Source organism: Triplophysa rosa, linkage group LG6 (genome assembly GCF_024868665.1).
Source record: "Triplophysa rosa linkage group LG6, Trosa_1v2, whole genome shotgun sequence".
Lineage (NCBI taxonomy): Eukaryota > Metazoa > Chordata > Actinopteri > Cypriniformes > Nemacheilidae > Triplophysa > Triplophysa rosa.
This window is the reverse complement of record NC_079895.1, coordinates 9,325,041-9,339,837: the sequence shown is the minus strand read 5'-3', so window position 1 is coordinate 9,339,837 and position 14,797 is coordinate 9,325,041. Positions and strand designations below refer to the sequence as shown.

General features: G+C 34.7%; 3 protein-coding genes across 3 annotated transcripts; 1 reads left to right on the top strand and 2 right to left on the bottom strand.

Annotated features, from left to right (window-relative positions):
• Positions 1-1,653: 1,653 nt before the first annotated feature.
• dnajb11 (DnaJ heat shock protein family (Hsp40) member B11) lies at positions 1,654-6,437 on the bottom strand. Its single transcript, XM_057336002.1, has 10 exons — positions 6,268-6,437; positions 5,676-5,832; positions 4,998-5,095; positions 4,195-4,327; positions 3,908-4,050; positions 3,753-3,835; positions 3,585-3,642; positions 3,094-3,205; positions 2,804-2,963; positions 1,654-2,682 (listed from the first exon to the last, which is right to left on the bottom strand). The coding sequence occupies exons 1-10, from the start codon at positions 6,339-6,341 to the stop codon at positions 2,618-2,620; spliced, it is 1,083 nt and encodes a 360-aa protein (XP_057191985.1). The 5' UTR covers positions 6,342-6,437; the 3' UTR covers positions 1,654-2,617.
• Positions 6,438-7,123: 686 nt separating this feature from the next.
• rabl3 (RAB, member of RAS oncogene family-like 3) lies at positions 7,124-9,585 on the top strand. Its single transcript, XM_057336059.1, has 8 exons — positions 7,124-7,205; positions 7,452-7,543; positions 7,629-7,758; positions 7,890-8,004; positions 8,255-8,405; positions 8,536-8,607; positions 8,809-8,847; positions 8,983-9,585. The coding sequence occupies exons 1-8, from the start codon at positions 7,160-7,162 to the stop codon at positions 9,037-9,039; spliced, it is 702 nt and encodes a 233-aa protein (XP_057192042.1). The 5' UTR covers positions 7,124-7,159; the 3' UTR covers positions 9,040-9,585.
• A 760-nt stretch (positions 9,586-10,345) lies between these two features.
• LOC130555663 (granzyme B-like) lies at positions 10,346-11,948 on the bottom strand. The gene is made up of 5 exons (XM_057336058.1): positions 11,720-11,948; positions 11,309-11,456; positions 11,059-11,227; positions 10,710-10,970; positions 10,346-10,610 (listed from the first exon to the last, which is right to left on the bottom strand). Exons 1-5 carry the CDS (start codon positions 11,760-11,762, stop codon positions 10,449-10,451), a joined length of 783 nt encoding a protein of 260 aa, XP_057192041.1. The 5' UTR covers positions 11,763-11,948; the 3' UTR covers positions 10,346-10,448.
• Between the last annotated feature and the right edge of the window lie 2,849 nt (positions 11,949-14,797).

Sequence of the window (14,797 nt, the reverse complement as noted above, 5' to 3'; positions counted from 1 at the left end):
ACTGTTTGTGAAACAATGCCTAAATAGGCAAGATATTTAAATAGCCTAGATATGTTTAAACTGTTGGTTACCACAAATCTAAAGAAACTTTTTCAGACTATATGCATGGATTAAAGTGAAAAAAATTCTTCTGACTGATTTTTTTTCAGGCAACGTCATATTCCTTTAACCGACACTTCTAAATAGTCGAAACCAATAGCGTTTTAAAGGGAGATGTTTTGAACCACTTTACGTAGTATTGACAGTATTTTAAAAGTTATTTTTAATCTATGAAAATAATAAACCATCTATAACTTTTCAGTGCATTTTTTAATTGATCTTATAAGACCAAACAATATTTTCTGAAACTCTTAATAATTAACAGAAAAAAAGAACAAAATAAAAGCACCACTAAAGACCAAAAAATTTGTTTGCATTTGTCTCCAGAGTGGTTTTCACTTTTTCTGCCTTTTGGCTGTGAAACCATTTTCCTGAAGCTTGACTACACCTGACACCCGTTTCAGTGTTTGACTAGTTACAGTGACTAGTTACAGTGTTTGACTAGCTTTACTAAGGCGACCGTTAAGAAGATATCACTTTAACATTTCCATGGCGACGCAGCACTGCTTATCATGTGACACACCGCAAAGCCACAGCAGCTGTGACTGATGCATTGCTTTTATATAATTTTTCTTTTTTACTCAAAAAAATTCACAAACTGTTAACTATGTCATGAAATATCAGACATTCCGATTGTCAAATATGTGCATGTGAATGTGTTTTGTTGTTTAAACACTTTTATAATGATCGCGTTAGTTGAGCTATAACTGGCCGCCGCCATGTTTGTTTCTGCCGTGGTCTGCGATCTGCCGGATTTACATCACGTGAATTCATTCACTTCTCTTAAAAAACACAAAGGTAAGTGTCTGGTGAACTGGTAGAAGAATTGAGTGATCTTAACAATTGCTTACATTGCAGATACTGTGTCTGATGTGAATAAAACACATCCGTCAAATTACATTTGAGGATATTGTTATTGCCGCTTCCTTAGACATCAGTGTGTATTATACAATCTCTAAATGTATTTTTTTCTTGTAGGCACGTGTATATGCCTGAAGCCTAAATGAAACATTCTGTGGTTGAAAGCACTGCACAGTTGTGATATGTGATTGAGTCTGTCTCTGGCTCAGTGCCAGCCAAAGCGCTTAATGTTCTAATCACACCGGTGTGATCGTACGCGGCAAAGGGTTAACAACATTATGAAAAGTGAATTTAAGATAAAAAATCCGTCGGAAATCCGTCGTAGACTCGCTGCATTTAACGGAAATCCGTCGTAGCGACGGAGAACTTTAATCCATGTATATGTGATAAATATTTTAGCCATTCCGTAACAGCTATGATACGGTGAACGGTCCTACAGATCATCGATCATTTGCTGCCCTCTACTGGACAAATTAGTTAACGTTTACCTGACGGCTGCTGACACACTGTCTCGCACAATTTACCTCTCATAAAATATTCACTTAAATTGTGCATGAGAAAATGTTTTTATATCCTACACATATATTGTATGTGTATTAACGTTGTCAAGGACCCCAGCTTTACAGTCACGTCGAAAATTAAGTAGGCTAATGCTTTAAAATATAAAAACATTCCACTGGCATTTCAAGTTAATTTGACTTCTTTCATTAGAAACTTTTAATTTTCATTTGAAAATGACAAATATTTCCTTCACTTGGGCACAAGAAGTTGTTCTTTTTTGTCTGGTGCAGTCCACAAAAAAGCAAAGGAAAGAGTTGGGATAGACCCACTGGGCCGAACACATGAGGGGTGTGGGGAAGGTTGAAGTAAACAAAGTGAGATAAGTCACATAAAAATTTACATAAGGGGGCAAAATTAAACAGCTGAGAATGTTTTTGTAGGAACAGCAAAAACCAAGTAGGCTAATTGTCTCTCAGAATACAGACCTTTCATCAGAAGACAAAACTGAACCAGGCTGACAAGAACCTCAGCAACACACAATAAAATATGGTTTGCGATTCTTTACAAAAACAACAACAACTGCAATAACCTTGACAACTCTGTTCTTTAAAACAAACATGTACACCGAAGAATTCAAAACACTCACATAACCGTTTCTTTCTTAAAACACGGTCTTGAAGCAGTGCTGAGGGAGGTTTTTACTTTAGATTGTCCACTGGTTTGAAGCCTCAGTCCTCCTGTATCTGTTGTCTTTTACTTTACCAGGTCAGCTGTCACTCAACATTACGCTGGTCCGTGATTGGTTGGCTCCATAAGCTTCTCTGACAATTAAGCTGATGAAAAATGTCTTTAACTGCTTATTTCAAGTACAAAACTAGGGACTGTGTAAAAATGCTTTGGACAAAAATGTACTGAAACAAAAATCTGTTCCATTAATTTTCCATGACAAAACAATGCATTTAAAAACAGAAATAAGGGTTGGAAATTATAAAAAAAATTACCAAACAAAAATAAATGAAGTCAATCTATCCTGAGAACAATCTGAAAACAATAAATACACCCTCATTGCTTGTTCTTCAGTGTGTATTTAAATGTGCATGTTTGTAAAGGGCAGTCAGGGACAGCGAAATCAGTCCTGATTTACTTGGCTGGTTTGTCAGTATCCCTGCAGTCCATTATAAACCTTTTGAGATGGTGCCTGCTTCAGAAGCTGCCTTATACCTGAGAAAAAAGTATTTGTATTAAATCTATTCATAAATACACAAAATACAGAAACAACACCAGAGTAGCATATAAGAAAACTAGAATTCAGTTCCAGTGACCTCTAATGATGTTCTCTTACCATCCTTCTGCTGGTCATCAAGCTGCTCCTTGGGGAAATCTACATCAAAGGTGACTATAAGCGATCCACGAATATTATTGTTATCAAAGTTAGGCAGGCCTTCGCCCTTCTTCCAGAGACGAGCTCCTGGTTTAGTGATTTTATCCCTCACAATGTTTACCTGCAGGACCACAAGAGTTGTTTGTGATGATGTTGGCTTCTTTTAAATTCCAGTAAAAAATGCATGACATATATTGCAACAAAAAGCTATAAACTGAGTTAAAAAGTAAAATCTGGGAAGCAGAACATGCCTTGTGACCATCTAGATGAGTGATTTCCATTTCAAAACCAACCAGAGCCTCTACCAGAGAGATGGTGACATTTGTATACAGATCATCCCCTCTGCGCTCAAATACAGGATGCCTGGACAAATACAAATTTACAGCTCATTAGATTCACTCCTTCAAACAACGAAAAGAACTACATTTTATAGTTTAAAAGCACCTTCGATATGTATGAAAACAAATGGATTGGAGATAATTTAATAGGGCTGTCAATAAATAAAAAAGCTTAAAAAATCTACAAATCAAGATCATTCAAATATATGATTAATATTAAGAGTAAAATATTGAATACACATTAGAAATTATGCATTTGAAGTCAATATACGTTTAGTTGTTAGTTTCCCACAACATTTTAAAAAGTCGCTGGTCTACAGCCACACTGACATTCCATATTATACAGATTCGCTAAATTAAAAGAAAAGAAAGTTAAATCCACTGACTGATACTATCAGTCTTACTTCAAGACTTTGATGCGGAAACGCAGATCTCCAGGTTCACCATCAATATGAGGTTCACCTTCAGAAAGAGTAAAAAAATCCAGAAATATATACACAATCTTAACATAAATTAAATGTTACTTGCATGTTACTGTTACAAGTTACAGTATACACAGAATTGTTTCATACCTTCTCCAATGAAAGGGTATTCCATATCATCTCTCACACCCTGTTCGATCTCCACCTCTAATGTTCTCTCCTCATTTACAAGCCTGTAAACAAGGATAAATATTTAATGGAAAATCATGACACCAAAGTCTGAGCGCATGTTGTGTAAAACTTACTTAATATTGGGGCATTCATCACAGACGACTTCCTGTGTCATCTGAAAACGACCAGGTCCTAGCTGTGTGGTTCTCATTTCTTGACGACAATTACATTTTCTTTTGCCTGGAGCTTCTTTTGCTACAGGTTTGTTTCGTACCACCTTCATGATGAAAACAGGTAAAACAGGAATGAGAAAAAAAATCCCTCTTAAGCAAGTTCTCACATGCAGTATTGTAGATAAAAGCACAGTCTGTACTACATATGATACAAGTAACAGAATGATCACAAGACAAAAGAAGCTCACCTCAACAAAATTCCCAGAATACACCTCTTCTAAGGTTACTTCTAGGTCCAGTACTATGTCATTGCCCCTAGGAATATCTCGGTTGGCTGTCTGCCTGTTTCCACCGAACATAAATCCGAAGTCTCCAAAGAAACTGTCAAAAACAAATTCAAAAATTCTTCAAATATCAATGCTCATACACTTGTGGATACATTGCAGGTGATTAATGATAAATATCTGCATCACTTCAGCCTACTATGTATGACTAAACTGGATGAACTGCAGCCTCCCACCAAAAGGAACCAGCAAAACAGCAGTGACACTGCATCTATACAGTATATCACATCAAACTATTTGGGAAGACTTTACTGATACTTAATCAATTAATAATAATATTAAATCAATTGTTTCTATTGTTCTAAACACTGCATACAAAAACATATTTAGTTACTCTAATAACACATGATTTCTAGCTACAATATTGACATTATGTTCATGCTGCATACAATATAAATACAGCCCCCAGGGAAGTATGTTTCTTCTTCACTACTACAGTATTATCTCATGGGGGTTTTGTTCCTTCCCAGTCATTATTGACTTGCTCAAAAACAAAAACATTAAGACATTTACGATTTATTGTAGTTTGACATGCTGACACTTCAAACACAAACAGACATCAGAATTTTGTATAGTAAAACTATAACAGGCTCATATCACAAATAATCCCACACAGTGTTAGTAGACAAATATGTCACTCATGGATTATTTTATTAGGTGTTATATTTGTAATATGTACAGGTTTAAAGCATGACACTTTTGTTTACCTGGAGAATATATCACCATGTGAACTATGATGGCCTTCCTTCAATCCTTCCTCTCCATATGAGTCATACTGTTTTCTTTTCTCCTCATCTGAGAGAACCTGTGTTTAGAAAGTACCAATTAGTCTTTTTCTCCCTAAAATATTAAGATTAATTTAAACTAGGCGATCGTCCGTTTTTATGAACATGATGAAAATCCTTTATAATGACAGATCACAAATATTAATACACACATTTTTTAAACATTTAATTGTGTATAGTCTTACACATATGAGCTTTACATTGTAAAGTTTGTATAGTGAGATTACAGATCATCGAGCCGATCATACAATTTTTTGTGGTGGTAATATTTCAAACCGTGGTAGGGCAACCAGAGAGCGCTCAACAAGCCACGCTTGAGCTCCACGTCATTTGTCTCATACATAATAAAAAGCATACGTTTCAACCAACCAGAGGCAGCCACACATTTCCTGCAACCAATCAATTTCCTCCATCAGTTGGTTTCTAATAACAACGCTCACGCTTGTCATATTCGCTGGTGTTCTTTTGAGAATTCATTCAGAATGACTTAATCTGAAGCTTTGGTGACAAAACAAGCGCACACAATTTCGATGTTCTTGATAAATGTAACATTCGTATTAAAATGACATCTAACGTTAACGTTACATACAATCACCATACCTCGTATGCAGCTCCAAGGTCTGCAAATTTGTCCTGGGCTTGTGGGTCATCTTGGTTTCTGTCTGGATGAAGCTGCAATGCCAGCTTTCTGTAAGCTTTCTTAATATCTTTAATCGATGCTGATCTACTAACTCCCAGAATTTTGTAGAAATCCCTCCTGTAATAACACAGAACGTTGGGACTTTTGAATCGTGCATTCATAACTATGCCTCACTGATGGGCAAATCGGCTGGGAAACAATCATTTAACATGGTTTATCCTTTTACAGCGTTATATATAAAACAGACGTTTATGTAATCTTGTAGAACAGTAGTTATGTGGCAGCAATGACAAGTTGACAGTCTAGCCATTTGCGCTTGACTGACAATTCCGATGAAAACATATTACCTTTCACATGTATACTCTTAGATAATACATTTATTAAAATACTAGAGATTAACGATTTTACTTAAAGCAGTTTGACAAGCTTTGCCAACACAACGCATGGGCAGTGGCGTAGACCAATCACAGTGAAACATGTGTAACAGTTAACGTTACCAGGGAGTTTATAAAGCACTATCACTAAACCCTAAATAACACGATCTCTACTCACCCGCCAAGTACTGTAGATATTAAATACAAAAGTAATAAACACACACTCGTCAGTTTCATTCCTTTAACAGCCATGGATCCTTATTTGTTTCAGAAATGCAATAAAACACACCGGCTTTCTGTGTGTTGTCTATCAAAAGCGACCCCTTCCTGCTTTCAATCGCAGGTCCCGCCTCTTTACCAGACGGAAGTGACATACAATGTGTGTATTTCTAAATAATAAAACAGCCCTTTATGTTGATACAGTGATAATGATTCGATGACACTCATTTTCATATAGAACTTATCTTCGTTTATTAGAATTTTAAAAAATCAATATAAAAATATGTAATAACAACAAATACGATTTGTTTTATATGTATTCATTTATAATTTGCTACAGCTAAACTATATTAACGTGTTATTGTCTGTTACATATTATTATTATTTTTATAGTACAAAAGAGTACAAACATATACAACTCATAACAACAAAAATAAAATAAAATAACAATTACATAAATAAAACTTGGGGTATAATTTGAAAAAAGAAATTACAATTTATGTCAGGGGTAAAAAAATTATTATTGCATAAATTAAAATTACATAGTGCTTCGTAAGTCTTTTTTGCTTTTTTGTTTTTTTATATTGCTTAAAGATTGTCCATATTGTTTAATTTCTCTTAGAAAATGTTCAAAATTTGGCTTAGCTTTAGCCCATTTTTTCACATGAATGTGATATTTACCAAGTAAAATAAAAAGTTGTAGCGGAAAATATATTGTACTTTTAGAATCAATGGTATCTTGTACAACTCTGTTACATATTAAACATTAGTCCGCTTTGCGTTACTTTTATTTTGTCCTAGTAAACTGACGTAAAGCAAATTTACACAGTACACTTCCGGTCCGGAGATCGATGGCATCTCTGGATAGGGTAAAAGTGTTGGTTTTGGGGGATTCTGGTAAGAGAAATATAATCAAAATATATCGGCCATAATTTTTCTTTCAATAGCTTTGTAATGCAAATCTATATTTAAAATGTACGCATGTTGTACGTTACTGGTCTCAATATCGAGGTGTTACCATGTCATATTAGCTGTTACTCTTAAATTAAAATTACTATAGGTCTAGAATACTATGCACATGGACTTTTTGGTCGTGATTCGTGAACAGTGTTTTAAACACTGTTATTTAATGTTTATCTACAGGAGTAGGAAAGTCCTCTCTTGTACATTTACTCTGCCAGAATCAAGTTTTGGGGAACCCGTCATGGACTGTGGGCTGCTCAGTGGACGTCAGGGTATGTCGACAATTAACAGTGATCATTATTCAATTGTTTTGTATCCTTACTATACAAAGCTATACACAGCCATTGTCTTCCAAAGGTGCATGACTACAGAGAGGGAACTCCAGAGGAGAAGACTTACTACATTGAACTCTGGGATGTTGGAGGATCTGTTGGCAGTGCCAGCAGTGTTAAAAGCACCAGAGCTGTGTTTTACAATTCAGTAAATGGTAAAGTATCAGAACTAACAATTAAGACTGCTTATTGCTGAAATAACGCATAGGCAGTGTTAGAACATACTGATGATATGTAATAATGTTTTCCACTGCTAAATTTCGGTGTTTGTCATTTATTCCTACAGGTATTATTTTAGTTCACGATCTGACCAACAAGAAATCCTCCCAGAATCTGTATGGCTGGTCACTTGAAGCCTTGAATAAAGACTCCTCTCCAACTGGGATTATTGTATCTAACGGGTGAGTCAAGGTTTACTTCTGATACTGTAAGAACAAGGCCTCATCAGTAAATTGCTTCTTCCTCTATTTGGGGCCACATTCTTTTCCTCAACTGAATTATGATGGCCTTGCTTTGATGTGCTTTCTCTCTTTGATATGCTTTTCTCACATTTTAGGGAAGTATTTCAGAATGCAATGAAAGAGTAAAGTAATTTAATTGTTTGTGTATTATTCTCTGATAATCCATATTAGTTGTTTCTTGTACCTGCAGGGATTATGACAGAGAACAGTTTGCAGAAAACTCAGTTCCTCTCTTGTTAATTGGCACCAAATTTGACCAGATCCCAGAAAACAAAAGGAATGATGTCCTGACTCGCACTGCCTTTTTATCTGAGGACTTTAACGCTGAGGAGATCAACCTGGTGTGTGCTGTTGTAATGTTTTCAACCAATTATATTTAAAATTATGCAGACAGAAAAAAACATTTGACTTTTATATCTTTATTGGAGATTTTGGGCTTGTGAATTGAGAGATTTATGCATTCCTTCAAAGGATTGTACGAGTCCTCGGTATCTTGCTGCTGGGTCATCAAATGCGGTTAAATTGAGTAGATTCTTTGACAAGGTAAATATATCCCCTGAAATCATAAACAATCATCAACATATCAACAGGAAATTGGATGACCTTCTTGCCTTTATTTCTTCTGCAAAAATGTAATATTTTAAATTATGTTTAAACCTGTACAATGGGCACATTTTTTAAATGAATTCATGTGTGCTGTATTTATGTAAAATAGGAACAAACTGATGTTATATGTTACTTTAGGTAACAGAGAAGAGATACTTCACAAGAGACCCAGGCCAGGTGAGAGTGCACACCTCTTGCAAGGGTTTTGTATTTTGTTTTAAAATGACTTAAAACAATTACACATTTTGTGTCTAGAGATCAATTGAATTCAATTCTGACAAATTAAATGACATTTCTTCTTTTTCTATGTAGATGCAGAGTTTCAACGACAGGAGGCGCTTTAATTTTAAGAATCTTCACAGTGATTGAGGGTATGTGTGTGTGCGGTCTGGAGTCTGGATGAGTTTAGTATCAAGTATGTTGTTTGATAATCACTTATCTCATGTTCAGAGATCTTTATATTCACCTGTATAATGTTAAAAAATGAACTTAAGTTTATATTAATTTGAAAACCACAATTATAAAATATCAGTATAGAGCCTGAGGTTTTCCACTCCTTTTTAATGTTTACTCTTTGTACTAATTGTTGGCGTGGACCCTTTTTTGCTTGAAATGACTTATTGCTTAAAGGTAATCTTTAATACATGCAGTTATAATAAACACAATGTTTATAGATTCATTAAGGAGAGACATTACATTTACATTACTTGTGTCTTTATTTCATTTTTAAGATTAGATGTTACAATTGATCTGAAAGTAGAAATTATCAATATAATTGTCGCAATATCATAATTTACGATTAGTTTTTATTTTTGATATTTGTAATAAAGAAATCAAAGACACCTCCTTGCTATATTAGCATGTTATTACGTCTGTACATACATAGAGCTAATAAATAAACAAGTTGTTTAAACAAAAGGAGAATTTTTGTGCACTATTCAACAGACACCTAATATCTAACACCGCTGTACTGTTGTCGGTTAACATAGCTGCATATAGATATGTACTTCCAGCTACACAATATATATATATACTTATCATTTATGTTGACTGGATTTTCAGCCTTCTTAAGCCACAGATTTACTGAGCTTGGCTTTAATCTTCAGCTGCAGTCTAAAATATTAAATGATTGAATGTTTTAGGTGGCCTAATAAAAATATCTTGTTTTGTAAAAAGAGATAAAGCTTTGGTAACAAATCACACTGGCAGTTTAAATTTCAGTAATACAATCATTTTTATGAGGGCTCAAAATCCCAGACTTTGGTCAGGAAGGATTTGAACTACAGTATACTACTCATTATGAATGCTATACTTAATGGAGTGACAGTGATTCAACACTTCATATGTTTGACTTCAACAGCACCTAACCTAAAATTTTCACAACCTATTGCATGCAAACACAGGGGCCTGACAAAATAAAAAAGGTATTCATATAGAAAAATGCTGTGGAAACACACCGAGCAGCAATAACACCCACATTTGTTGAGCCCAAACAAAACAGATCTGCAAAGTTTATTTATAATTTCAGTATAGGGCAAACCACAAATGAGGTTTTGACACTTCCAGCAGATAAGAGAAAGTAGCACAATATAAATGCAGATTGATATTATAAAAATGCTAAATCTCTGATGTGCAAGTACTTTTTATGTGTTACTGGCTATTATTCCTCATACAACCGTGGACTTTATACTGTCCCCAATAATCTGTTTACAAGTGGAAAAAACAATGGGCACCTTTAACATAAGAAAACAATTCAATCATATATTAAATTTGAACTTTCAACCTTTAATCTTTTTTTTAATCCAGGGGAGGAAGGAGGATATTTTAACATAGACTGCAGGATACTTTTTCCTTTCTGCTATATCTTCTGTACAGTTAACAGTGTATGTAGCAATTGCAACTGGTTTACTGTTGCAGAAAAGAGGACCTCCAGAATCGCCCTAGTGAATAAATCAGAAACAAAGAGGGAATCCAATATAAAGTATATAAAATACAATGTAATGTAATGTAATGTAATGTCAAGTGATGCAATACCTTACCTTACAAAAACCATCTTTTCCATTTGAAACAGAACAGATATTTCTCTCGGAGTTGAACCAGTACTTCCATTTGTGAGTACATTCAATACTGAACTGCAGTGTAAGAATGACTTCACGTAACACACTCGATGGCTTTTCTTCGTCTTTGTTTATCATGCCCCAGCCAGCAATGGAGCATTTCACAAGGGCTGGTGTTTTTCCATTTTTCTTAGGTAGAGCCATAATTTTCACAAATTTATTCAATTTGGCTTTAGTCTTCAGCTGCAAATAACAGAAGCCACTGAATTAATTTATTTTCTTTTTAAGTTATGAAGTTGCAAGATATGAAGTTAGAATCCCAGAAGATTACTTTTAGTAACATGATATCATAGCTGTAGTCTTTCTTGTTGTTCTGTTCAAACAAAGGATGACGGATGTATTGTTTCACCGGGATCCTCTGCTGGCTTTTCTCCTTCTGATTTATGTTGTGGGCTCCCAGAACAACCTCAAATTGGCTCCGGCCAGAGAAATCACTGCGACTGTGCAGACAAAATTAAAATAATGAGGGAATTTTGACCAAAACACGTTTACAGATAAAATACATGCAGGCTACAACATACTTTAAACAATGGGCTGAAGTTAGAACATAATCATTTTTTATCAGCATCCCACCACATGTATGATATCCATTACGCTGGAGAGATGCTAAGTATGGTCTAGAATGAGGTTTAGCCTCTTTTCCACCTATAATTCCACTCTCCATCCCAACTGTGACAAAAAAACATAAATCACACCATTATCATACTTGCATTCAAACATTTTGATTGGTTCATTATTCATTTAAGCAAATTTTAGCTAAACAAACAGCTGTCAATTCAAATATTTACTTTACATTTATGCATTTAGCGACTTACAATTGAGAGAGCATTTAACTTTTTTTTTCAATGAGCTAAAAACAAGTGTCTCCTACAAAGCCAAAAAAAATCCAAAAGATTACCTTATTTAAAAAAAAAGATTGAATTATATCTTACCAGCACAAGAGACACTGAAGAGGAGAAAGGTGTGAAGAAACATGGTGCAATTCTCTACCAAGAAGCACAATCTTTAAGCATTAGATTTGAATATGCTGTCATTTTACTCAAACCCACACTGTACTCTCAATAAGAACTCCTCCCTGCTAACCACAAATGTGTACACAAAGTTAAAAGAAGCCAGCAGCAGAATAACTAACAAAGGGTAGTCACAAAAAAGGGGACCAAAAGTGACAAAATACATATATCTACATCCATCCAAAAACTACTTTTGGTAAATATTCTTGCTTATAAATAGCAAAAAGGCATTCCTAAAACTGTGTTCTTTTTGGAAATTTATTACTTTTAATAAATTTATTACAAAAAGACATTAACAAATTTTAACATGATTTTTAACATAACATCAATATCATGTTGGATCAGATTACACAGTTGTATACAGATCTATAAACCATAAACCCACATTAACCCCTCCATGTGCACCATTTACAGGCTGAGAACATTATAATCTAAAGACTGAGCTGAAGCTCCCATGTGCTACAGTGGCTTCTAGGGCCTCTGTTTTTAAGACACTTGATGATTTTTGATTTACAATAGACTTTTAACACTACATTTACACGTCCCTCAAAGGGGCTTCTTACAGCTTCCCTCCCACTTTGACTTTTCACACTGCACAGCAAAATCGCCAGTGTTAAAAAAGGTCAAATTAACTCTCACAGTGTATATACAGTATAATCCACATGTTGAGAGTGTGGATTATATATACACTGTGAGTGTTCATTTGACCTTTTTTAACACTGTCTCCACTGTGTGGGGTCATAAACAGAAACATGGAGATATGAACCAAAATCATATTTAGCGACGTGCCTACAAATAATGGTTGACCCTGTCTAACTTCAATTCTCACTTTTATCATCACATGTTTTACTCATTTTGAAATAAAAAGTAAAGCTATGTACAGATATATTAAATATAATGTAAAATATATTATTTCATTGTTTAATGTCAATAAAACATTCTATATGCTGCTACTGTATATAGTTATATTATATAGATCTTTTTTGTGGAATATAGAACAATACATAAAAGTCTATTATGTGAATATAAAAGCATGCAGTAAAGTCAGTTATAGGAAGTCCTTTAGAAGTTTTTTAATAGTCTCAATATGGCAGACCACAAATGCACTGAGGTTTTGACATTTGCAGTAGATGTGAGTAAATATAAATGCAGATTGACACTATTTTCTACTATCCTTATGCACAAGTTTTTGTTAAATATTTTAGTGGCTCTTATTCATCATCCTACAGTAAGCAGTAATAGTGTTGGAATAAAATTACATACAAATAGGAAATTATTTAAATCATGTACAGAATTTTAAGCAATTCTCTTTTTAATTCTAGGGAAAGTTACTGGCTGAGCATTGGTTAAAAACTATTCAGAGGGCTGACAGTTACATGTATCACTTCAGAGCTATGCAATATGAAAGACACAACTATGAAAGACAACAATGTTACATGATAAATGATTTTGGTGCACAGTCGTGTATTTTATTTAAGAAACAATTTTACTCGCTTTATGTGTGTTTCTTAATCCAACGAAGGAAGGCGGGTATTTTAACGTAGACCTCAGGGTAGAGCGTGTTTGTACAGACATCAGGAGATGTGTATGAAGCTATTCCTAGAAGTTTACTTTCACAAATAAGTGGACTGCCAGAATCACCCTAGAAAGAGACAGATTAATTGCTTACTGTACAGAAACATTTTGCTTGGTAAGCAATAACATCTATTGTTTGTTAATATAATTTACAGTAATATTGCAGTACCTGACAGAAAGCCTCTCTCCCATTTGAAACAGTACACATCTGTCTTGCAGAGTCGAAATACTTCTGCCACATCTTTTCACACTTTTTATTGGACTGTAGTTCGAGAGTGATTTCATACAGAATGCTTGATGGCTTTTTAATATTTGTGTTGGTCATTCCCCAGCCAGCAATGGAGCAATTTCCATGGGCTGGTGTTTCTACATATTTGTTTGGAAGAGGCACAACTTCCACAAATTTATTTAGCTTGGCTTTGGTCTTCAGCTGCAAATAAGAGAGGCCACTGAATTAATCTGTTTTAATAAATATGAAGTTTGACCAAGATATGAAGTTCACAGAGGATTACTTTTAGTAACATGATATCATAGCTGTAGTTTTTCTCGTTGTTCTGTTCAAACCAAGGATGAGGGATGTATTTTTTTACTTGGATCCTCTGCTGGCTTTTCTCTTTTAGGTGGATATTGTGGGCTCCCAGAACAACCTCCAAGTGTTTCATTCCAGAGAAATCTCTGCGACTGCAGACAAAATAAAAATAATAAAGGAATTTAGACCAAGACACATATTTATAATAAACTTTAAGGCCCGGTTTCACAGACGAGGCTTAGTCCCAGACTAAAATGAATGTGTGACCTGTCTTAACTCAATATAACATGCCCAGAAATATCTTAAAGTATATCAGTGCCATTGTTTTGTCTCAAGATGCACACCAGTAACGTATTCTTCTCAGGCATTTTTATAAAAGCGACATAAATATCTTAATTCAACTAAGGCTTAGTCCTGGTTTAAGCTAAGCCGTGTCTGTGAAACCGGGCCAAAGTGTTGATCAATAGTACACATGCAGACGAGAACATACTCACTTTAAACAATGGGCTGCAGTTAGTACATAATTCTCTTTTATCAGCATCCCACCACATGTGTGATCTCCATTATGCTGGAGAGATGCTAGGTATGGTCTAGAATGAGGTCTAGCCACATTTCCTCCTATAATGCCACTCTCCATCCCAACTGTGACGAAAACATAAATCACACCATTACCAGACTTGCATTTACATTTTATTTGTTTGTTTTGTATGTTTCAGCTAAACAAATATTTGTCAGTCTAATAATTACTTTACATCCGATTACTATAGTGACTAACAAATAAGAACACATTTAACATTTTGTCAATGAGCTAACAATTAATGTGGCCTACAATGCATAAAAGGAAAAAACTCTTAGTTGAAAATAAATCAATATGAAAAGGTTTAAATAACAACATC